Source organism: Triturus cristatus, chromosome 5_1, assembly GCF_964204655.1.
Source record: "Triturus cristatus chromosome 5_1, aTriCri1.1, whole genome shotgun sequence".
Taxonomy (NCBI): domain Eukaryota; kingdom Metazoa; phylum Chordata; class Amphibia; order Caudata; family Salamandridae; genus Triturus; species Triturus cristatus.
The window spans coordinates 292,843,580-292,868,914 of NC_140587.1; the positions used below are offsets into that span (position 1 = coordinate 292,843,580).

The 25,335-nt window shown below is 43.5% G+C and overlaps 1 protein-coding gene across 3 annotated transcripts in view; it reads right to left on the reverse strand.

Moving 5' to 3' along the window:
* NSMCE2 (NSE2 SUMO ligase component of SMC5/6 complex) overlaps nucleotides 1-25,335 on the reverse strand; it is a 683,358-nt gene that overhangs the window by 596,711 nt on the left and 61,312 nt on the right. For all 3 annotated transcript variants that reach the window (XM_085604965.1, XM_085604964.1, XM_085604962.1), the window contains exons 2-3: nucleotides 20,982-21,046; nucleotides 13,329-13,480 (exon numbers count right to left, since the gene is read on the reverse strand). In XM_085604965.1, the coding sequence (XP_085461091.1) occupies nucleotides 13,329-13,467 (139 nt within the window). In that variant the 5' untranslated portion in view covers nucleotides 13,468-13,480; nucleotides 20,982-21,046. The remainder of the gene's footprint in view (nucleotides 1-13,328; nucleotides 13,481-20,981; nucleotides 21,047-25,335) is intronic.

Below are 25,335 nucleotides of genomic sequence, written 5' to 3' on the forward strand. Positions count from 1 at the left end.
AAGGGAAGGTTTATGGACTTGGAAGTGTGTGCACTTGCCAAGTCGACATGGCAGCCCCAGGCTGCGCACAGGCTCTGCGTTGACAGGCCAGAGTTACACTTTACGGGCTGTTTGCGTGGGTGGCACAATCCAGTGCTGCAGCCCACCAACAGCATTTCTTTTATAGGCCCTTGCACTCGCAGTGCACTTTACTAGGCACTGACACATTAACCAACTAGGCCAATCATGGAAACACCAATCCATAACACATTTTATACAGGAGCACCTTTAACACTGGACAGCAGTGAGGAAAGTGCGCAAAATCATTCCACCAGTCAAAAACGGGAAGTCAGAAAGCAAAAAGTCAGAAAGGCACAAAGGGGTGCAAAATATACAATGCTGCTTATTGAAAAACTGGATAGATTATCCATTACAGTGGCAGAATCACTGTTCACAGAATGGTTAATCCATGGCCACATAACTCTACCGGACACTACTTTTTAAATTCAATATAGCCTTGAACAGAGGCAGGCAGATATGAAGAAATGGGTAGGGAATTCATCAAGGAATCTTGAGAATTACCGTACAGATTTCGATGCCAGAGTGGGGATAGAGAAGGGTTTTGAGTGGTACAAACTGTGAAGACACTTTGAGTGGATACTCATATGTCAGGATATAATGCTGCATTGGGCATGTTAACAGTTCAGTAGTGAATTTATCCTGTCACTTCAGGGGAACCCCAGCTGCAGTAATCACTCCAGTGTTCAGGCTACTTTCGTATAGGGGGGTTATTTGATGCTGAATGATCAAGGTTGCTGTGGGGTGCTTGCGGGCCTCGTATATCTGGTAACCGTGAGCTGCATGGTTACTTGCTGTATGCAAGTATTATTTCCACCAACACATACAGTCAGGGAGGCGTGTTATGACCTTCACTAAATGTTTCATTACTATGGTTTGATACTTTAAGCAGAATGAAAGCCATGCTTTTACAGAAGTCTGTGCCCTTAACCGCAACTCGAGAGACTTTTGATCACCAGATCACAAGGCCTTCAGCAGAGATATAGGCGCTCATATGTACAAATTGCCCCTTTCATTTCACAAAAATAGTAAATCGTATCTTTAACATGTCAGATACTATGGGCATCGTCCACCTATTTAAAACCATAGGTTCTGGACTACTAAGCACCTTTTAGACGGTCCTCGGAGTTATACCAAAATTTATACACTCCGTATTTGGAAGCATTTTTGGGGGACTTCCACTGATCCGGTTTCTAATAGCAGGTATCTTGATCATAATTTTTCTGCTACGCAATGGACATCCCAGTCACCAAGGAGATGGAAACAGTACTCCTGGAGCGAAAATACCATGTTCGCAAGGTACAACACCTGGGAACACCTCGCCTGAGAGAACTAAGTGCATGTTAGTTCTTGTCATATAGACCAGTCTGGATGGACTGCATCTTACCTATCCTCGGATGCTTGTTTTGTGGAGAAGAATACGTGTTAGATCTCGGTCTGACACTCCCATCATTTGGCCAACTGGATGTTGATGCTTTACTGGACCAAATAACAGCCCATGTTCTGCAGTGTCCCCTGCGTATTCTAATGTTGATGGCGGCATTCCTAGAGCCTCCACAAGTAGTCACGGCTCCTGTTGGAGTGGACACGGGCTCCTACTCTGACACCCACGCCTTGGACAGCACACAGGCTGCCCCAGCGTCGGCTGTGGACAGCATAGAGAATTATCTGTGCTCAATTGACATAACCTGCGAGGTGTTACAGCGACCGCTGTCTGCGGAAGCAGCCAACAAAAATGTTGCGTCTACCAGCCAGGACACAAACATGTGACTGATTTGGCCCGCCGTGTGCTGGGAGAAATGCGACCTTTTTAAGAAAACAAACTAGAAATTAGAACTCAATAACAAAATTGACATTCTTTTTGGGCATGAATGGCTTTCAAATGCTTGTAATAGTTTGAACTATACCTGCGGACACATTAGAGCTATGGCTTGAGTGACAATTTTCCTTTTTTGAATATTTTAAAGATTTTTAGAACTTTTTTATTATTTTTAAGCGGAAACAATTTTCTTTTTTTTTTTAAACTATTAGCGGACCAGTATCTAGTCAACCTAGTAGTACGATGAGAATGTAACTATGTCGTCCATTCGGAAGAGGAGTGGGTGTTATATTCCATATAGGTACCCTGATATAGGTCCAGGTAACTTCATAACCCTTCACCTACATTCTTTCCTACATTACACTTATAACGGTTTACAGGGACTGACCTTATACCTAGATACAACACTGCATTCAGAACACAGGTTTTTCCCTAGTTCGAAAATCTCATACATTATGGATGACGATTCTTGGAAGCAAAGCAGGGCTACCATCTCCTGTATGATATCTAGGTATAAAGTTCATGCCAGACGTCATCGTTAGGCCGACACAGTAATACAGCGAGGTAGGAGCCCTGGGGAGACCTATGGGTATATATACATCACATCTTGCTAAAACAGACAGAGGAGATCAGGAATTCCCGGCAGACACACTGATGCGAGATGCTGAGGTTCCTGCATGCAGATCGCGGGGTGTCCAACTCGAGACCAGGATGGGGCCCCACACTCTCTCAATTCAGGTAAATGGGGCAGACTCTATCCTAGAGGGATTCTTGGCTTAACACCTACATACATGCTAGGTACATCTAGTTAGGGAGACATCGTAGGAGTACTCATCTTTTTATTATCATGTATTTTATGCATTTGTTGGTATTCATGATTACTGCAAGATGCTAGAGCGTTACCATCAGTTTACTTTTATAGTGCTCATAATCCTATATACCTGCTACCGTCTAACGGTTGTTGCAGCTCATCTATTTTACACCAGAATAACAACTGTTCAATAAAAACTTATTGAAAACGCCCAGCCTGTTTATTCTGTGTACCTCTCTAAGACAGGCTAAGTAAGCACGAGTGACTGAGCGAAAAGTAGTATACTGTTTCCACGGTCCTGAGGGATCAGGATTGTCATGTTCAATGGTTGCCAAGAACTATTCTCTTTTTGGTAAGAGGAGATTCGAGTGGCGCTGTGAGCTAGCTGGTGCAAAAGACCAACATACCCAGTGGGGGTGTTCAGAATCAGTCTGACACCAATCCTACAGTGTATGCTGTCAGAACGCGCAGATATGTATAGGTTTTATAGGAACTACACGACAGCGCCACCTTGCATACTTAGTAGAAAAAGCCCACCGGCACAATATACCCGCCTGCCTTCTCTCGCTTGACACAGAGAAGACCTTCAACCGCGTTGAATGGAACTTCCTGCGGGCCACCCTAGCTAAGACTGTCCTGGGACCTTGCCTGATCTCTAAAACCATGGTGGCAAATGCTGTGTCCACTGCAACGATCTGTGTTAATGGACACTCCTCCCAATCGATCCACCTGGCAAGAGGCACTAAACAGGGCTGCCCGTTATTGCCCTTACTCTTCGCCCTAGCAGGGGAAGCCCTTGCGATTTGTATCGCCAGGTTGAGAACCTCTCAAGCACCCCTTATGGCAGGTATGAACATAAAGTTGCCCTATCTGCAGACAATCTCTTTCTTGCCCTCACCCGGCCCAAATCCACCCTCTCCGCTCAGTTTACTATGCTTCATGCCTTTGAAAAGGTCTCTGACTTCAAAATAAATATGGCTAAATCGTAGGCCCTTAACCTGACAATCCTCAAAACGACCTCGCTGACTTACTGGCCCTTACCCCTTTCCAATGGGCTTCAAAATCTATAAAGTATCTAGGACTGCGCCTCACCCTTGACCTCGCCTCTTGGATGCGTGTCAATTAGCCAGACTCTCGGCGCTGGATCCTGGAGGACCTTTGCTGATGGAAACCACTACAGGCCTCCTGGCTAGGTCAACTCAACATGGTCAAAATATCTATTTTGCCTAAAATCCTCTACCTGTTCCAGACAGGAGATGCAAATCATCAATGAGCGATTTCCTCTGCATCTGGTGGTCTTGCCTCCTCATAGCAACCTACTGGAAAGAAGTTCTGAGCCATATCAAAGGGGTGGTGGCCAACACACTTCCCCATTCGTTCTACACGGTGGTTCCGGGGATTCACGCCTTGACATTGCAAGCCATGACACACTACGACTGGCACCTCATAGCCCACATGCTGGGGACCGCCAGACAGCTAATTGCTCTTCACTGGAAGAATGCCTCAGCCCCATAGATAGCTCAGTGTGTCCCACTCTGAAAAGAGGTTCTTACACACATGACAGCCTCTGGTAATGTACTTCACCCACTTTGAACACTCCTGTTTTACGCCGCTAGGCTCAAAGTCCTCAACTTATTGGACTGACCCCTTCCATCAACAAGACCTCCACTGGCTTCAAAGATGCCCGCGTCTCCCCACCCATCCATTCTCATGCTCTTCTCAACACATTAGCCTTAGAAGCCTCTGCATACTCACTTCCCTGACATGGCACCATTACGCATATCCTTTATGATAACCATCCCCCTCCAATGTTTAGAGTTATGTTTCGGTCTTACTCTGATCCCGGGTCTGTACACCCCGCCCCCTCCCTTTGCGGTGTATTGTATTGCCAAGACTCCTTATGAATTCATTCTGAGGCGGGCTTATTGAAGTTCCTGATTTATACACTTGGGAGAATGCGTATTTGATCTGATGCTCTGCTGATCACTTCACTTTTTACATAATCTTGCATTAATGCCATTAATCAGATATATACACCTGTGAATGGTTTGTACTTTTAGGTCTTCATTTCTTTGTCTCTTTTTAAAATCTCAATAAACAGATTTCAGACAAAAAAAGAATAAGCAGCTATTTGTTAGAAAGACATAACCTGACATTTGACCTCTGTCTTTGAAGCACAGCTTATGTGACAAGACAAATACAAAATGTGAAGGCATCTTTACTTAACGATCTTTTGTGGTCCACCAGAAATTAACTGGTGGACCCACAGTTTGCTTAACACTGATCTAGCCACATGGAGAGGGATCTTCATCCAGTGCTTTGTGAGTAACAGCATCACTGCAAGTGGATAAACTGTAAAAGGCAGAAAGCAGCAGCTCCAGAATTGTAACTGAGCATCATGCGCAATTATGACAGGTAAGTGCTCGCTGCTGGCTGCTTGTTTGCTCTCCCTTCAGTTCGGAGGATATCTGTTCCAGACTCATTAAGGTAAATAGGACTAGCAAGTTTGCAGGGACTTAGACTTACCGAAAGGCATGCAATTTAAGCACTGACTGTACTGTGAATATGTGTCACTATAGGGTTGTAATGTATTAAGGAGCCATTTGGGGCAAGGATCCCATAAACAAACTGTTGGAGCACTAGTTGTCTCTGCATGTGGACTCTATTGGGCCAATATTGTAATAGCAGCCATCACTTGTTTTCATAAATGTGCCACGCATTGTGGTGCATGTTGTTACTGAAAACAATGTAACTTGGAGCCGTTATTATGTAATCTGCTGTAACTGATAAGCAATGATAGTATAAACACATATAACATTTATATTGATATGCAACAATGTGCTATTTGAGGTTTGTATTCATCACAGGTGAAATGCCGAGCATATGACTGGCGTACACATGGGGCCCAAATAATGCACATGTAATAATTACTGGTTAGAACGCATGTTTCATGCACTGTGGTGTTCTGTAGTTATTGAAGATGTGGGGAGCATGGTACTACCTGCTATGCAGTTACCTCTGCTAGACCATTCGAAGGATGTACGGAATACAGTGTAATTCAGTGACCACAGTATTGGCTGAACAAGAAAGCAGTTGTCCTTGCTGAAATTATGTTTATCTTCATTATCAGTTATTCACTTCTGATGATTATCTAATCCAAAGACAGATGCTGTGAGAAGCTGGGTTTTTGGTTGAGGGGGAGTGAAGACCCTTCTCAAGCAACAACCACAATCCTCGTCAGGGTGAACCACAAAAGTCACTAAATTAACCTGTGCATTAACCCTCTGATAGCTTGGCATAAAAATAGTCAGGCTCAACTTGGAAGCAGAGTGTAAAGTATGTATGCAGCACGCAAAGGGTAATTAAGTCAAAACAAAACACCGTAAAAATCCCAAACCAATTTAGAAATAGTGTAAATTTTAATAAATTATTTTCACCAAACCAACATAACTCCAATAAGTTGAACCGGAGCTATGCAGTTTAAAAGATTTAAGGGAAGTATAGTGCCTAAAAGCACAAAGTGCCACTCACTGTTATCTGGTCATGCAAGACCGGGTGAAAGTCATAAGTTCAGGCCTACTGCAATGGAGCAAGGTTAATCTCACTGAAAAAGTTACCTTCTAAAGTCCAGCATGAAGAGTTCTGTTGGCGGATTGGAAGAGGCCACTAGGAGCATGTCGCGGATGGTTGTTGCTGTAGCACGAAGAGCAGGTCGGGTATCCTGGACAGTCATAGCTGTAGCATGAAGATGCTGTTGTCTGTCGCAGACAGTTGTTACTGGATATTCGCGTTGGTGGTCACCACGGCGAATGCCAATGCTGTAGTGTGAAGTGCAGATATTGCGTTGCCGGACTTTGTTGGCGGTCTCTGTAGCATGAAGAGTTAGGTTTATCCGACCTTTGCATTGCCGGTCAGCAAGATCTCGACACAAATGGGTCCCTTGGTGGTCGCAAAGAGCCAAAACTTCAGGATTTCTCCTTTTTGTCTTGGAGGACCTCAACTGATGCCACACGAAAGGTCCAGGACCTGGGAGGCAACTCTTAGGATCAGTAAAACGCTACAGCAGAAACCAGCAGGGCTCAGGCAGGTCCAGTGCAGCAGGTCAGCTGCAAGGAGACCTCTGGAGCTTGTTGTGTCCCTGTGGCTCAGAACAGGGGGCCAGCAACTAGTTCTTGGAATCACTCAGGTAGCCTGGTATGAAAGGTGCAGGTACAGTCTTCCTTCTCAGGCAAAAGACACACAATTGATGGACGGAATGCAGAACAAATCAAAACATTCACACCCAGTCAAGAGATCTGGGTTAAATCCATCATTCTTTTGCTCACCATGCCACCCCAGTTTAGACCTGGCCATATGCAAATCAGTCTTGACCCTCTGCCTCGTGGGAACAGTCCAGCCCGAACTGCCAAGCCAAGTCCTCCCTGGACCAGAAACAAGCATCCTAGGACCAGTTTCGGGGTTTCACCCCTCTTCAGCCAGGATAGCTTGATTCAAGTGTTATTCCCAGAGACCTCGTAGAATCTAGTATGTGTGGTGAGCAGATGAGGGAAGTAAGATCCATACATAAATCTCAAGCTTGCGGTTGGGTCGGATGATGAGGAGAAATTCCATTTTGATAGCATTTAGTTTGAGCTGGCTGCAAGTTAGCCAGTTTTGAGAATTTTGCAGAGTTGTGTTGTGGGACCTGATGTTTTCTGGGGAAGAGATTTTCAAGTACAATTGGGTTTCATCCGCATACATGTGATAATGAATGTTAGAGGATTTCAAAGTTTCTGCTAGAGGCTCCATGAATAGGTTGAAGAGGGTAGGTGAGAGCGGACCCCTGTGTGACCCCTATAATACAGATAGATGCATCTGGTGGACAAAACGATGATGTGTTAATCAAGACAAATAAAATGAGCAAGACCTATTGCTCAGATAGTATCTTTTTGACTAGTAAATATCTTGGAACTAGAGAACCAAACTTTGATCCCGATAACTCTGAATTTGAGTGTATTTACAACACTAAGTATGGTATGTTACTTTCACCCGATAATCCTTACCCTGCATGACATTTACCCTGCAGTCTTTAAAAAGCATGCATGTACCACATAAGTAAGTGATGCTAAAGTGTTTTCACCTTCACCCCGCAGTACTTTAGTCACAAGTATATATTTTTTGTTCCAAATAACATTATTTTAAAGGGCAAAAAAGGGGTAGAGGTAAAGATGGTGTAAGAGTGATTTTTAAGTTACAGGCTCTGTAAGGTTTTTTTAGGTTTACAGGGTGGGTGGAGATTAGGGTGGGGTGATTTTAGGGTTAAGGGGTAGGTAGTGGTAATTGAGTAAGGGTGATTTTAGGGTTAATGAGTGGGTAGAAGTAATGGGGTAAAGGTGATTTTAGGGTTAAGGGTGGGTAGAGATAACTCGAAGAGGACATAGGTAAAGGGAGAATTTTTTATATTTTTTTCCTTTTAAAAAGGAGTTTGAGAGGGCTTCAGGAGAACCACCTTAAAACAATATATAAGACTTTACAATGCGGGGTAAACGCATGCGAAGTAAAGCCTGGCATGTAAAGGTCAACCGGCTGTAATACCCACAGGGTAAAGGCATGCAGGGTAAAGACCCACAATGTAACATTTGATATTCACTCATACATTACTCTTCTAGCTAACAGGGTACACTGGAATGCCTGGGAGGAAAATGGCATTTTTAGAATTGATCAAGTTATAGGACCAATCAGGAGATCATATTTTAGGAATCTAGGAATCTTGTAAAAGAATACCATATGTCTATTTCTAAGATTTGGAACCACTTAACTCTTAAGATTCTGTTCGAGATCTTCTAATTCACACAGTTCTGATGAGGATGGGAAGAGCACTATTTTATCTAAATAATACTCGAAAGCGGTAAGTCAAGTGCATCTCTGCTATGGAAGACTATCCAAACGGAGAACTTACACCTGCTCAATAAACATAAGACTGCCTGGAAATAAGAGTTGAAATGGTTATTTTGATCTATTAATGATCAAAATAATGAGTAACACCTAGGTTAAGTGCAGCATCAGTTAATGCAACAATGAATGTATTTTAAATACTACTAAAACTGTATTTCTGTACAGATTAAATGTGGCTTCAAATGACAAATGTTGAGAATGTAAGTAGGATAATGGTTCACTTACGACATAATAGAATATGGAATGAAATATATTCAAGCATTCAAACAGTTGCAGCAGAAGACACTGGAAAAAGCTAATTTGTGGTCATCTTTATTTGACTAGAAAATTAAGAGAGAGTTGTGTAAAGAAATAAAAAGAAATGGATTACGAAAGCTATATCAGCAGGGAAAATATTAATCCTAAAAAAATGGAATTCTAAAGAACTGGCAGAAATAAAGACTGGATTACTGAAATAAGTAAACTGACCACTATGGAAAGGGTCACCTAGAGGCTTAGAAACAAATATGATAGGTTTAATGAAATATAAGGAAGCTTTTCCTGAACTTTATGATACATAGATAATATACTAGTCTCTCTTTTTGACTCCTGCATGCGCTGCAAATATGTTGGCTGTTGTACACAGTCATCATTTGCAAATAATACATTATCAGAGACATCATTTGATTAGAACCATCATTAATGCTCCTATAATTTCTACTTTTTATATTGTAAATAAGTTGTAAGAACTGCACTGCGTTAACTCTTTGCCATGATCATTGTAAGGATATTGATAGATCTGAGGATAAAGCACCTGGTGTTGCATAAGCAGCAAGATCATGATATACCTTCTCAAGTCGTGATTGAGCTTTATATTTGACGCATATCACCTTATTTTAGATAGATTTGGATAGTTAATGATTTGGATTACAAATGTATCTGATAGTGATTAAATATTTGAAAGCGATATGTTCTCAGAAATGAAAATAAATAATAAAAATAGAGATATCACCCAAGGGATGACAGGTGTACACTGGAATAGGAGCTGACCACTGGCCCTATCCCAGAGTCCGGTGGGCAGTAAGGTGTGGAGTACAGTCAACTGGAATTTCACCCCTTCCCTGAGACAGTTAATTAGACACTGGGTCACCCTCAAATTTCACCTCCCCCAGCATTCCATGGAAAGACCTAAACAAAATCTAGCCTCACAGAAGGGAGTCTCTTGGTCTGGGTGGTGGCTTTTGGACAACAAAGGACTGCACCAATTTCTCAAGTTCCTAAGGAAACCACCATCACAAATCTCTGCACTGACTCAGTGGGCTAGCCATGTCAGCTCCACATCTTGTAGCTAATATATCTTTTTGTCAGCACCTCTGCTCCACTGACAAACATCAAACAAAGTTGCCTGAGCTTATCCGAGCCCCAAAATGTTCCTCTCTAGTAAACACTGGTCATAAAACTGGATTTCTTGAGCATAATGTGAAAGGGCTAAAAACAAATGCAGCCATATGACTAAGAACCAGAAGTTGCCAGGCACTTCTAGGTGTCTTTGTAGATCACAGATTTAAGTGTGCTATTAACTTACCGGTTATTTAAGTTATTTCCCTTATTCTGAAGTGCAGTACTGACTGGACATTCCATTTATTAACAAGTATATGCTGCTTCATACTTCATTTCAAACCTCATCTACGTCTTGAAGTAAGCCTTAGCTACATGAGCTCTCCACCCTGATAAAGTTGTGTGCTAACTAAACAGGAGTACTAGGGCATTTTAACTGGAGTGCAACACTATTAAGGCCCTGGGACACCAGTGGTAATTCAAAGAACATGGCTAAGTAATCTCCTGACTGATCTGGGATCCCAAGACAGAAATCTCACAATACCCAACCAATTATACCTTTACATAGTAAAAAATTAAGGAAAACGTTTCTCCTTTAATTGTTTGTATCTGACTGAGAATTAATCGGTGTAGTCCTAGCGTATGTGGACTAAAAACATACTTTGGAGGCACTGCTTACCACAGATGTTTTTCAACTAATCATGTGTGAAATAGAGGGGTATTAGTACTACCGCATACACTGGTCTTACACTGGGGAAAACCCACACACTTCCCCTACTGGACCCTCTTATTTTTCTTTTCTTTTTTTAACTCAAAAGGTTTTTTAATATAAATAATTTTTTTTATACTCTTCCTACCCTGGTATCACAGGGAAAAATGCTATTTTATATTCTCCTTTATTTGAGTAAAAAATAAAACAATGCGAGCTCTGTGCCCCATCGCGCCACAATATTCACCGTGCCCATAACGTCATAGCAATAGATTGCCATGTCGGTCGCAGAGCACTGCTTTTAGCCTTCGACGTGTTCAGCTGGCCATATCTGTTTGCGCATTTGCGACGTCTTAAGATAGGCCCTAGATTCCTATCATACACACAATTTCTATACACAGACCTCACATCATCGGTGCGAGTGGTGGGGTCGGTTTCCCATTCATTCTCTATTGAGCGAGGGATGTCCACTATCCCCATATCTATGCGGGCTAGTGATGGAGCCGCTGGCGGAGTGGGTCAGGATCGACGCCCAGGTGTGGGGATTAGAGTGGTCAAGAGAGGTCTCCAACCATATAGCACTGTATGCCGATGATCTCCTGTTTTTTCTTGCAGACCCCAATAGGACAGGCACGAGACTACTCCAAATTATGTAGATATTCGTCCAGACCTCCGGCCTCTTTATAAATACTCGCAAATCGATCTTATTGGCTATTTCTGGGAACGAGTGAACTAGGTGCATGGTCAAAGGATGTGACTGTCGCCACAGAGGGACTAACCTACTTGGGTGTATTTCTATCTGCCTCCAGCACACTTCATGGGAAAAGAATCTTGCCCCATTGTGGATGCAAGTTAAAGAAGAGATACGGTCCTGGTCGCATTTGCCTCTGTCCTTATTTGGAAGATCCGCTATTGTTAAGATGGTATCTCTCCCCCGCTCCACTATCAGATGCAGAACCATCCCTATCCGATACAGACCATGTGGTTTTGAAACACAAATGCAATATTATGACAGTTTCTCTGGGGAGGTGGCTCAGCTCAGGTGGCCTTGCCGCCATGCTTCCAATCCACATACTGTGGGGGGATAGCCACCGCAGACATTTAATCATACTATGCAGCATTCCATTTCCTAGTGTTAAATGAATGGTGGTACAGAGATGGGTGAGACCGAGCACACGCAGTGGAGCGCTGGACGATGGGCGATACAACCCTCCACACATATCTGTATGGGGAGCCGGCGTCGGACGACAAGGGTAGTATTCTGGTTCTGAGGCAATCACTGCGTCGGATGAGATGGTGGGGCAGATTAACTGGGGAAACTCCCTTGTGGCACAACGGTCTTCTAACCCAGCTGGCCACACTAGCCAGATTTAGAAGCTGGGAAGATATTGGTAAATCCACGCTCGGGGTGGTCATGCGGGTTCGGTCATTAAAGTCTTTCCTAGAGCTCCAAAGAAAATATGACATGCCTCGCACACAGTTCTATTAAAATATCCAATTCCGGCATGCTGTATCTACCAACATAACGCAGATCGAGACCATCTCTGAATTTAATCCTGTAGAGGCTAAAGTTTTCATGGGGGGCCTCGGGATCACAAAATCGCTAAGATATACCAATATCTTATTACCAACAGCCCTACCACATTATAGAGAGACTTGGCAGACAGACCTGGGCCTGCTCGATGACGATGACTTGACAGAGGAGCTGGAATCCCCGTGCAGTGCAGGCTTATTCAATACAAATACCTGCACCGGGTATATTTCACCAGACACAAGCTCTGGAGGGCAGGGCTCGTGGCATCCCTTATATACTTGTGATGTGATAATACTGACGGCACCTTTTTACATACAATTTGGCAATGTGCGATACTCATCAGGTTCTGGAAGGGGGTCAAGACATGCCTTCTGAGGTGCTGGGCAGAGATATTCCTATGTTGCCGAAACCGGCCCTACTACACATTTCAGAAGGGATCGGGGGCAATAGTTACAAGCGTCACCTACTGTTTCTGGGTCTTACATTAGCGAAACCAGATATCTCCAAATTGTGGAAGGCCACCTCACCTTCCTTATTAGGTGTTTGGAAAAAGGAGTTGGACTTCTGCATGGGTATGGAGCTACCTATATTTAAAGCTAGGGGAGGCCCACAAAAACACCCTAAAATCTGGAAGAGATGGGCGGACTATTGAGGCCTCTATCTAGAGCCCCTCACTAAAATGAGGCTAGATACAGGAATAATGGGACAAGAGGGAGACAGGCAATCATATTATTATGTGATCCATTAGCATCTAGGAAACAGTGGTAGGGGGTACTAGCATGAGACTGTAGGGTAGACGTAGCACAACAAGTTGCATCTTGAAATGCTAAGGTTTTATTTCACTTATTTCATTCGTGCATAGTTTTGATACAATGAATGTCGACATAACAGATTTATTGCAGAATTACGCGATTTCTAACCCGGTCGAACCAGACTGTATTTGGCTGCTGACAAAAAGTATGTTCTTAAAAAAAAATTCCAAAACTTTGATTAGAAAATGGGTTTTCCAGTCTTAGAAGTCTATTTATAGAAGCAAGATTGTTTGTCAAACGGCAAGTGTTAAGACAACAGATTGAGAAGGGATTGTGCATTCATTAGGTGAAAAAATACGGAATAGAAAAACAAATTAAATTCCATCTTCACTTACTTTCCGTTTCTAAGAGGTCAAGAGCGACATTCGTAGCAATTTCCATTCCAGCGTTGATGTAGGCCTGACAATTCTTTAGCGAGGAGATGGAAGAATCAACAGAGCTGAATGAAACTACCAAAGATGAACGCCCAGGCATCTTTAATTGTTACCTAGAAGTATTTAAAACAACATTTATAACTTTTACAGAAAAACTACTTAGAGAGGATATGACTACAGACAGCAAATACCATTTGGTATTCCTACATACTAGTTTTGTCAGAATATTACATGTGTACTATAAGAAAGTAATTTATTAATTGGGGTGGAAGGCAGTCCACCACAAGTAATATAGTGAGCAACTGTTAGATCCAAAACAAGGTTTCAATAATTTAAACTTGAGCTCAACCCCTGGTAGCTATGGCACAAAACAGACAGACTTTACAGAGAAAATGTGTGAAGCACTTCCCGTGCTAAAACTGTTAAAAAAGTAAAAAACACAAAACACAAATAAAATCCAATTTATAAAAATAGAGAAACATTTAATAAACAAGAAGACTCCAAACCAGATAAGTCCATATGGGACCTGAGATATGTTTTTAAGATTTAGGAGAAAAAAGGCCAAGAAGAAATATTGTTCGCATGTGATTGGGACCTAGGCTTAGTTTCAGGCCTATTGCGATGGAGTGCAGATCGGATATGCCAAGACGGTCAAAGTTTTTACCTTCTGGGGCTGTATTACAGATGGTGCCCCGGGGGAGCAACGGGCGTTTGCGCCCGCTTTGCACACCCCGGGGCACTTTGGTATTATAGAAGGAGATGCAGACGCTTGTGCGTCCCCTTCTCTATTACCGATAGCGATGGCGCACTTCAAATTTGAGGGAATTTCTTTGACTCTGTGCCCGCGCCATATTACAGACACAGTCACAGAGTCAAAGAAGCCCTGAGGAGAAGCACTGACAGTATGCCATCTAAAATATGGCCCACTGTCAGTGCACCTCCTGACAATAGCCCTTTGCAGGGAGTGAAGGGGGTCCCATGGACCACCCAGACATCCCTCTCACTGACTGCAGCCTCCTGCAAGGAGATCTCTAAACCCCATTGAAAGTGCAGACGGGTGCCGCCTGCACTGTGAAAACACGGAGCAGCTGCTTAGTGTTTTCACATGAATGCGCTGCCCCCAGGGTAGCCAGAGTTTGCGGTTGACCTCGGGGTAGCGCATACACCATAATGGGGCGCAAACAGTGATAATGTGTAATATGGCCCCTGGATTAGTCTCTGAAATTTAAGTGAGAATTTCAGTTGGGCAAATCTGCATCTGACAAAGCCCCTTCAATAGTTGGATATGTGTTGAGAGAGAGCCAGCTGAAGCTGCTGGTTTCGGCGGGAAAGGCTCAGAGTGGAAAAAGTCACATTTTTCGCCCGAGGAAGTATTCTCATTGGCTGAATACTTTTGGAACTTTCATCCACTCATAGCTGCTATCTTTAGACTTAGGGCCCGATTTAATTCATGGTGGGCGGCCCTCCAATCCGCCATGGGGATGGAGTAAATTACTCCGCCCCCATGTTAGACAGGCTGCCCATCTAATTTATAAATGACTGCCAAGCAGGCGGTAATTTATAAAAGCATTGAAAGGAACTACTGTGGTGGCGGTTCCTGGCAATGCATATTACTCTGTGGTAAAGGACTGCGTCAGCAGGACGCAGCCCTGTAGCACAGAGTCATCTTTTTATCTATATAAAAACAATATTAAATCCTGTTTCGGGCTCTTCTTTTTGAAAAGAAACAATATAATGCTTCCCTTCCCAAGGGAGTTTTCTTCCATGGCAGGGGGAGCATTATAACGATTTTTCAGTTCCTCAACGCCAGGTTTTATCTGGTGGTAAGAAACAGTAAAAAAATACTACATATCTGACCATCTAAATTGGGCAGGTAGACATGTAGCCATTTCTCACACAGCCATTACGCCCCAGAGCAGTCAGAAGAGTTTGGCCACAGCTGAGATCGCGTAGTCTCCATCGTGGCCAAACCGAAGGTCCATTCACATTTAAATTGGGTGTGAGGATAGTTGGGAGGATAGTCCTATTGGTGGTCACCATTGCCACAGAGTATACATACCACCAATATATCTACATTTGGCCCTTAGTCCTTTTAGAAGCTTGGATCCCTCCAGCAGGGCAAGGCTGCAACCTGTATCTGGGAAGGCCACATTGAAGTAAGATAGGCTTGACAAGGGGGTCCAATGAACTTGATTTTCAGGCAGCAAAAAAAGCCCAGAGCTGGACCAACCTGATTTTCTTCTCCAGCAAGGTAACAACATTGACTTGGGTGGCTGGTCCCAGTCCTCCGTAGGTCTGAAGTCCCAAACTTTTCCAAGTTCAATTTCTTTCAGAGATTAGGCGTAGGGTCTCGCTCTAGTAGAGGAGCCCAGCAAGGACAAGTTCTCTTCCAGTTTCAGCAGGTCACTTGTCACTCCTGGAAAAAGTACTCTTGCAGCTTTTGACGTCCCTGCAGCCACAAAGAAGGTAAGGCAATTGACTGGTAGAGTCCTCTTCTTTGTGTTGTGTACAAGTGGGAGCATGTCAAGCCCTTCAGGCCGCCTCTCAGCTTTCAGGAAGCAGGTTCAGTCCTCTTGTGTTCTGCTGCTGTTCTGTTATGCCACGTTTGTAGGATCTATAAGCCCGTGGGTAAAGAGGAATCCTGGACACTCTTTAACCAATGAAGAAAAAGTTTCTTGGGCAACCCTTTCCACTTTTGCAGCGTATCTTGTTTGCCTTACTGCAAACTATCCCATATTGCACCACTCTAATGGAATTCTAAGATGGCACAGATATTATGCCCCTGAAGAAAACCTGTGGGTCAACAAGCGGTGTGCTTAGGGTAATGACCAGTCCCCTCCTCAGCTACACCAAAGTGGTTCTCGGACCAGATACCCCTCCCAATGGGCTGGTACCCAATTGATTACAGAGGGCCTAAAGCAACACCCGCTATCCCTTCCTCAGATCTCCCCTTTCAATTAACTGTTAGTAGGTAGGCCTTACCCTGGTCCCTATGACGTAAATAAAAGTCATGAACTCTCTCAGGTGTTCTTCCTGAGCTGACAGGTATCCCATTCCTCAACCCCAGCCCATCCTGCTTCACAGGCCCAAGCCATTACCCTTCTCTAGGAACGGTTTTCGCACCGTGTTATGGTCAAGCACTGACAGGCTCAGCTGCTAGCAGGCTAATGCAATTTAGGCTCCAGGAGCTTTAATTAGGGAAGAGCTCATTTTTAAAAATTACTTTTCCAAAATATTTATCAAAAATCAACCTTCCCTATTGAATTGGATTTTTAATAAACATCATTAGATGTGTAAGCGAAACAGCTCTAGAAAGTTTGCAACTGGTAACCTTCACTGCGGCAGGATACACATGGCTTCAAGTAAAAACATCATAATTCCTTAGCTGCCAGTTAAGAAGAGATTGTCAGAATAGTAGAAGTACCAGAAATGCTAATGAAGGCCTTCTGCGGATTTTAAACTGGAAGCGGTCAGAGAAGCTTGCAAACATAGTGCTGAGTAAGTACGGTCTCAATGTTAACAAGTGGTATAAACCAGATCCTCACAGTCCTCCCTACATTTCGCATTGGTTGTTGTCAGCCATGAGAAGCTCTTCCCGTTCAATTTATTTCTTTGCGTCTTGAGACATATCTTCCTGGATTTACACTAAGAACCCCAAAGTCACAAGTACCAAAATGCAAACAATGAAAGCAGGATGGGATAAAATACTTATGTATGACCTGGAAAAACTTGATAACTCAGATTTATAGGACATTTATAACAGAAGTTGAAGTTTCTTCCTGATTGTTGGAAAATTGAAGGATTCTTTTTTACAACACTTAGAAACACTGACAGTGTATATGTACACAGAATCAGAACCATCACACTCACTGGTTTCAGCCACGCATACATACATGTATTCGTGGCAGCTATTAGTGTAATTCCACTTGCCCATAAATAAAGTGTCCACTAAAATACATACTCATTTCTTTATGCACTTTTTACTGACCTATCACCCTACTTAACACTGACGCAAAAAATTACCCTACGATACTAGCCACTGCCTCGAGCCTTATCTTCCAGGATTGATCGACATGGACCAGGTGGGGTTCATCCACCAGGGGGCTGACATTTGAAGTATTGCCCACCTTATTGAAAGGGTCCAAAGGCGAGATATCCCGGCCTGTCTGATATACCTTGATGCAGAGAAGGCCTTCGATGGCGTTGATTGGCAGTTTCTGCGTGCAGTGCTCCATAAAATAGGCCTTGGACAGACAATCATTTCCAAACTAATGGCCCCTATACTTCCCCTAAAGCACGGTTCCGAATTAATGGTCAACTTACACCTCCAATCTCGATACACAGAGGTACCAGGCAGGGCTGCCCACTCTCCCCTCTCCGGTTTGCCTTAGCAGTGGAACCCATAGCTATTGCTATTCGCCAGTCGCCAGATATAATGGGCGTACCCTTTGGGGGCCATGATCATGAAGTATCCTGTTTGCAGACGACCTAATACTCTCACTTACCACTCCGGCTACTTCTATTCCGGCACTATCTGCGCTCCTCCACTCTTTTGAATTAGCTTCAGGCTTCAAGATTAACATGTCCAAATCTCACGCTCTGAATCTCACCATTCCTGCCCCGTATTTAAAGAGACTCCAATCCCTCACCCCTATACACTGGACAGAACACTCAATCCATTATTTAGGCCTTAATATGACCCCATCCCTCTCCACCTGGACCCAGGCCAACTGGCTAATCTCATGCAGAGAAGTTCGAGAAGAACTGCGACGCAGGAAAAAGCTCCCTATTTCCTGGTTGGGTGGCCTTAATGCGGTAAAAATGGCACTTCTCCCTAAAATACTTTACCTCTTTCAGAACCTGCCTATCCCGACTCCTCAGGTAGACATCCAAAGCCTCAAACGTGACTTAACCTCCGTTATTTGGGGTAAGAGTCATCCACGCCACTCAAACAAAGTGCTTATGCTGACCCGAGACCATGGTGGCCTTGCCTGCCCTAATCTTCTGGAATATTACTGGGCAGCCCATCTTCGATACATTTCTGAATGGGTGGTTTGTGAGAGCAAAAAACACTGGTTCCACATGGATCAGGCAGTGCTTGCAGGCCCTTGTGGGACCTAGTCTTGCTCTCCAGAACGGCACGAAACCGCAGCACATACATAACAACCCCCACGAAAACAGTCCTCGAGATATGGGACAGGATTGCAATCCCTAGAGGTCTGACGATCTTCACCTCACCCAACACACCTATCATCCGGAACCCCATGTTCCCTTCAGCATCACAACCACACACATTGCCAGACTGGAATCAGGGGGGAGTTATTCAGGACCTCTTCGAGGGCGATACATTTAAATCCTTTGATCAATGTAAACAATCTTTCCATACTACTGAAGCCAGCAGACTTCAATACTACCAACTTTGCCACTGGTTGCTCACCGCTCAAATACGCTCAGGAAGCCACCAGACCGCTTTCCCCCTTTGAATCCCTGTAGCAAGTGCTACAACATTCGCAACCCAGATGCCTCCATACATATCAAAAACAATGGATAACGGACATAGGAAAAGAGCCCTACCAGCAAAACTGGGAACAATTATGGCGCAACATCCCTAGAATTTATAGGAGCACTATCCAGCGTGAATCAGCATACAAGCTGATGACTCTCTGGTACTACACCCCCTCACTGCTACAGAAAATGCTTCCTGCTCTCTCCCCCTCTGCTGGAGATACCAATCAGCGACAGGGGACTTTATCCATATCTGGTGGACATGTCCACTCCTGACTGTGTTCTGGAAAGAGGTACTAAGCCACATCAAGGACATAGTGGGGTTCCCTATCCCAAACTCCACTTCTGTAACCTTATTGGGTATAAGACGCAGCTCAAAGCCATGACTCACTCCGACTGGCGCCCTATAATGCAAATGTTGGGAGCTGCGAAACAATCTATAGCCCTTCATTGTAAGACAACGTCTCATCCCCCAATCTCTGCTTGGTTCTTGCGCCGATGGCATGTCATGGCGATGGAACTACTAACAGATCGTCTCACCCATACAGATACCAAATTCAAACACATCTGGCAACCACTTATAGACCATCGCTCCCAAGTTGAACGTGCCGCTACGTCCCCCCTAGGCTGTGAGCCCTCCAACTTTTTGAGGACACTCTCCTATCATACCCTAGAGAAATTGCCCGACCGAATCCCTCAGCATGGATAACTGATGGTGGCCCCCCTTCTCATTGAAAGACATGCATAAGCGAGAACCATTGCCTCAGCACCCCGTTCCACTAAAACTGGCTCGCCCCAACCCCCAGACCCTATATATTCCTTGTTTTTCCTGGTTCTTTTTGTTTATTCTTAAGTGTTTCTATGTTAGGTTTAATTCTCGTACGATGTACATCAATCGGATGCTGCTGAAGCTACCACCTTGACCTCACCAGGCCTTCTTAGGCTCTCTACTCTCGCTGACTTTACACTGCAGAACATAGATGACTTGATTCAATTGCATTCTGATGCTGTATAAGATATTCTTCTAACCTTCATAGAACTGAAACCTTCTTACAGTTGTACATTTGCTTAACTGTATTCAAAGTTTGCGGCTATGTATGCTTTTTATGTTCTTTCCGGTAAACTAGACTATACCCGAGGGAAGATGTTTTCTTCAACACAATTATTCTGTACGCCTCCCATTGAGCCACTATTGTCAGCGATGTACTACTTGAGTTTTGAGAACTAAATGTTGCATGTATGGCATATACTGATCGATGCCCTGTTTACTTACACAGCTTTATGACTAGCTTATACTGCATGAGATGATGTATGTACTATTACTGTGTATAAAAACAAAACATCCTGTTTTTTTCTTCTTCAATAAACAGAGTTGAAAAGTAAATAATATATACTCATAATAAAGAAGGCACGGTGAGGAGATTTGGAGACAATGTGGTATAATCGATCTTAAAAGTCAACACTGCATGAGAACTCCTTCAGGACTGTCTGGCACACTGCCAAAATGGCCGACCCTTTATATCCAGTATTCCACAAATGGAAGGAAAAGAATTCCTATGCTGTAATGTATAGCAGTAACCATCAAATGTATGCTTTTGAATTATGAAACTCAACACGGGGAATAAACACCCAAACAGCATATCCAAAATCAATGAGAAGTGAAAATCTGTTTTGGCTTTTGCTGTTGGTTGTTTTTTCCTCGCATTCAGTTCTATGTGATCTAAATTCTCAGTTGGGTCAATGACCTGGAAGGTGACAGTTTGGGGAACGATGACCAACTAAAAATGAAAAGTAGGTACACTAATCTTCTTCTTTGCTCATTAATATAAAGAAGATCAGTTTCCCGAATGCTTGAATACCTACTATCACATTTAAAAGCTTTAAAACAAAATCTCATTGTGGTAGAAATTTAAATAATATAAATAATGTGACATGATATCTACAGCATTTCTAAATAAAATTAAGGTTTATTAAAATAAATGTATACATATTTGGGGCACTCAAAAATGAAAATAGATTGTTCACATTATTTGTTAGTTAAATGTTTCGCTCTAATAACAGCACAACTTTTGGGAGTATAAAGCTCAGCGACTGCAAGTATATCCTTACCTCTAGACCTCTATGCTCCAGCAGGAAATGGCGAGACGTCTATGAAACAGACCACAACCACAGCACTGAAAGGAAACAAGACAGCATTAGTTACAGGAATTCGTACCAGAAATGTATAACAGATAAATCAATGTGGAGATGTATGAGGAATTGGACTGATCTCCCAAAGGCTCACCGTTATGAAAAGAAAAGCCCGCTTAGGAAATATCACAAAACCCTAAACCTGTCCCTGAAAGGCGCAAGAATCCAACACAAGAGTATATAGAGTCTTTTAAACCAAGAAACACACAGCTGTGTGACCTCCAAAACAGCCCAGGTGTTCAATTTGAAACTGAAATGCTCAATTCCAGAGAAGCCAGAAAGCAGTAATAAGCTGTCTAAAGAAGCAGCTCTTTCCATAATGTTTTGTGAAAGATAGCTGAGCACCTGGCTAAGACAACCAGCTGCTTTTATAATGTGATTATCAGGCCCAGTGAATGCAGTGTTGTGTTGAGACTCATCCAGTCATGATCGGTAGGTCTTTCTTCCCCCACTCTAGCCCAAGGTATGTCCTATTGGAGGGAGTTCCTTACAAAGCAATTTGGATGAGTGGTGGTTAACAGATGAACAGATTGCATCCCCCGACACTCTTGTATCTCCACTCTTCAGGTACTTCGCTTTCATTCCTTGTGTGTGACAGTAGCAGTGTTAGGAGATGTACAAGCAGCCACAGGCGCGTTACCCGCCACTGCCACAGGTTGCACACTTGCACGGAGATCCTACTACCTCCTTAGCTGTCCTGGAGTTGACCACTGAGCACCAGCAATTGTGCCTTTGAGTTCACAAATTAGGACTTCAGGGTAAGAGGTGTGACATAAATAATTTCACAAACAGTTCATTGTTATTAAAGGTTTGGTTTTACAAAAGATAATTTTGATTTGGAAAATACAAATCCGCTAAGTTTCTTAGACAGATGTTAATTAAGATCTGCCATAATTGCTGGGAAGGCCTGCATCTTAGGAATTGCCTTTTTATTTAAATCAAAAACTGAATCAGCCAAAAAACGTGCACTCTGAAAGCACGCAGACCTCCTAGAACCATGGTGCAACCGAAAGCTTTGTTTTACACTGTAAAACTGGTCCTCGCTCGCATTAAAAGGCCTTTTTGTCACACTGGGAAATCCCCATCGGAGAGAACAAGACAGAGACATTTAACAGACTTATCAACTGGAACAAGAACTAAAATAGAAAAACATGGTTTTAGTTGTTAAAATAACAAAACCTGCCTCAAGAGCATCCTGGAGGTAATATTCATGCCAGTAAGAAGCAAAGGAGTTAAAGTGCTGATGTTCCAGCAGGCAAGTGGGAGAGAAGTGCAGAAATGTGATGTGCCTCTGGGATGTATCAGGCAAGGATGGTGGCTTTCATGTTGGATCAGGTGATGTCTACTGAGACAACTGCAGCAGTGAAAGCCTTTATAAACTCTGTTCTGGGGGTGGCCAGCAACACTTTATCCATCATTATAAATACAGACACAGGGATAATACCCTGGGGAGCAGGTGGTGTCAGAAATCCCACTTTTAGTTGGTTGGTTTAGTTTATCCTTGTGTTGCTTAATAATAGGCATTGCTCCTTAAATTGAGCAGCATTGGACTGGTGGAAATTTCTACACATTACCATCACTTTCCTAAAGGGCACATTTTTGGAATCCCAGGGTGCGCTTCTTCTTGCACATGTACCACACATTCCTATGAACTTTACTTAGAGATGGCCTCAGCCCATAACGGACACTTCTTCACCATGTTATGATTTGGTTAGATATCTTAGGCATGTGTAGTAGGGTAACGTATCGAAGAAGGAAAGGGCTGCACATTTCATTTTCAGTTGACGGCAATATAATTGGGTTTCAACAACAGTTTTTCTGTACTACAACTGGGCACTATGTGCTACAGGACGGTAGTAATACTAAATACGGACTACCAGAATATCGTGGTAGAAGAATATCGAGGATCAAACTATCAAAAGGTAAGTGCTTATAGGAATGTATGGATTGACTATTCTTAACTCCAAATATATGTACCATTGTAGTAAGGACTCCCTTAATACGTACATACATTGTTAAGTTAGCATAACCACGTTAGAAGTTAGAAAGCCATCTTGCTGCTTTTGCACACGACACTGCGTTCACATGTTATTGCTTAAACAAACTGCTGACTCGAGTTTTGCCTCACACGAGAGCAATCTGTTGTTACCATCCCGAGCTCTGCGAAGCGACCTTGGTCTGCACACGATGTGACAAACAGTCTGAGTTGTTAGACAATGCATGTTTTCCACTCTAGGTTGATCGACCCACTATTTAGTCATAACACACGAGCAGCTGCACATACCTGAAAGTTGGTGCTTTTAATATCACGGACATCATGTTTATGATTCAGACCGAAGACGAGCCTTCCTGCGAGAAGACTCCTGATGCTCCTGTGATGTGATTTCACTAAGCTGATCTTTGAGGTATGGGGTCCCCTATTCAAGCCTAAGAGACCTTCTGTTAGTCTAATAATAATATTAGCTTCTTAGTAAAGGGAAGGTGGTAGTATCCACTGTCATTATAACATGATCACCCATTTTATATTCTATGGAATTGTAACTATGCTGATGGTTTTGATTTTAATCATTTGTCTGCTTGTATTAGCCAAAGTACTGCATATTAGGACACGTGGTCTATAAAAATAAACTCTTTTTATTTTCACCGTGTCTCTGTTGATTCTTGTTGTGGACTGATGTGAGAATAATATACGAACAGGTATTTCCGATTCCCACCATTCCTGAGTATGTACTGAGTCGCTTGTTCTGGGTTGTCTTTTCATTGGGACCGCCGAGCTAAATCTCGGATAACGAATGGGACACTTATGCTAGCCGGATACTGGGTTCTGAGGTGAGTTTCTGGTACACCACAACTCACTGAGGTCCTGGGGTTCTACGCATAGTTCTGTGTATAAGCAGAATCCCTGTAACATGGCGCACCTAACGTTTGGTCTATGAGTTGAAACGCCTTAGTAGTGCTCGCGTTTGTCCACAACACCCTCATTCTTGTTTCCGGATAACAAGTCTGACGGATTTAAACCTACCTAGGTCTATTGATATAGGTTCTTTCAAGCTTGATAATTAAAAAGGTTATTGAACCCTTGTGCTACTGATAGTTTCAAGTGTGTGTTGTCCTAATGTCGGTGGATATTGCGGCGCATATCCGTGCAGCTCTGAAACGTCATTTGACGCAGTATGGGGTGCCGGACACTGGTATGAACGTCATCTTTGTGGTGGGAGCCGATGCGGCTCATCCCTATGAGTTGTTCTACTCTTGGGTGACGATTCCGGCGGTGGGGGATGATGACACCTTTCATTCTTACACTGCCGCTGCCGTGCCAGCGAACTATACGCGGTATAGGACACAGGAAATACCAATATCTGCTTGGCAGCATCTTATTTGGTTTAATGGCGCCCTTCCCCATGTGGTTATACCGCCGAGAATGGGCCCTTTATCAATTGCAGGGGCCACTTGGCCGGTACTGGCCGGATTTACGCCTCATCCCCGTTACCTCACGGTGACGGTAGCTGAGTTGCGTGTACTACACACTGCCCTAATTACGGTATATAGGGCGTTGGTGCAGTACGTGTCGCGCAATATGCAGGCGGGGGCACCTGCTGTTGCGGGGCAGCCTACTGATCATCACGCGGTGGTCATTAGTCCTGTTATGGTTAATTCTGTTATGGGCAAGCGCCCCCAAAATAGGGATGATTTCCCCTTTTGGCTTGCTGAAAAATTTGACCAAATAGAAGCGGTTTACCCGAATACTACTCCTGTGGAGAAACACAGGATCCTCACCATTAGTTTGCCTAAAGACTTGGTCCCCCACATAGATGATTGTGTAAATTGGGGCAAGGTCTTTGCAGCGACGTACGCGCAGTGCTTTGGCACTCCGTCTATGTTGCAGCTGCCCTCCGTTATCAAAAGAGTTCAAGAGAACCATGGTGCGGAGTCTGCGATAGAGTTAGGGATGCGGCTCCTCGGTCAATTTGACCTGGTGGCTACCATGATAATTGGAAACCTAAAGGGTGATGCTTTGCATTTCCAGGTTCGTAATGAACTGAAGCGAGTTGCTGAGGAGGACAAACCGCAGGAATTTACGAAAATAATCGCAGAGGCATATCGGAATTTGGGTCGTAGCTCTTTAGGAGTTAAGCCTGTCATAAAGAATCCCGATCTAAAACAGCAGGGTAAGGCAGAAACGTCTGGTAAGGACGAACGACCCATTTTTCCAAAACAAAAATGGCAGTTTAAACAACAGGGAAAGCAGCAGCAACAGAAACAGGGCTCTCGG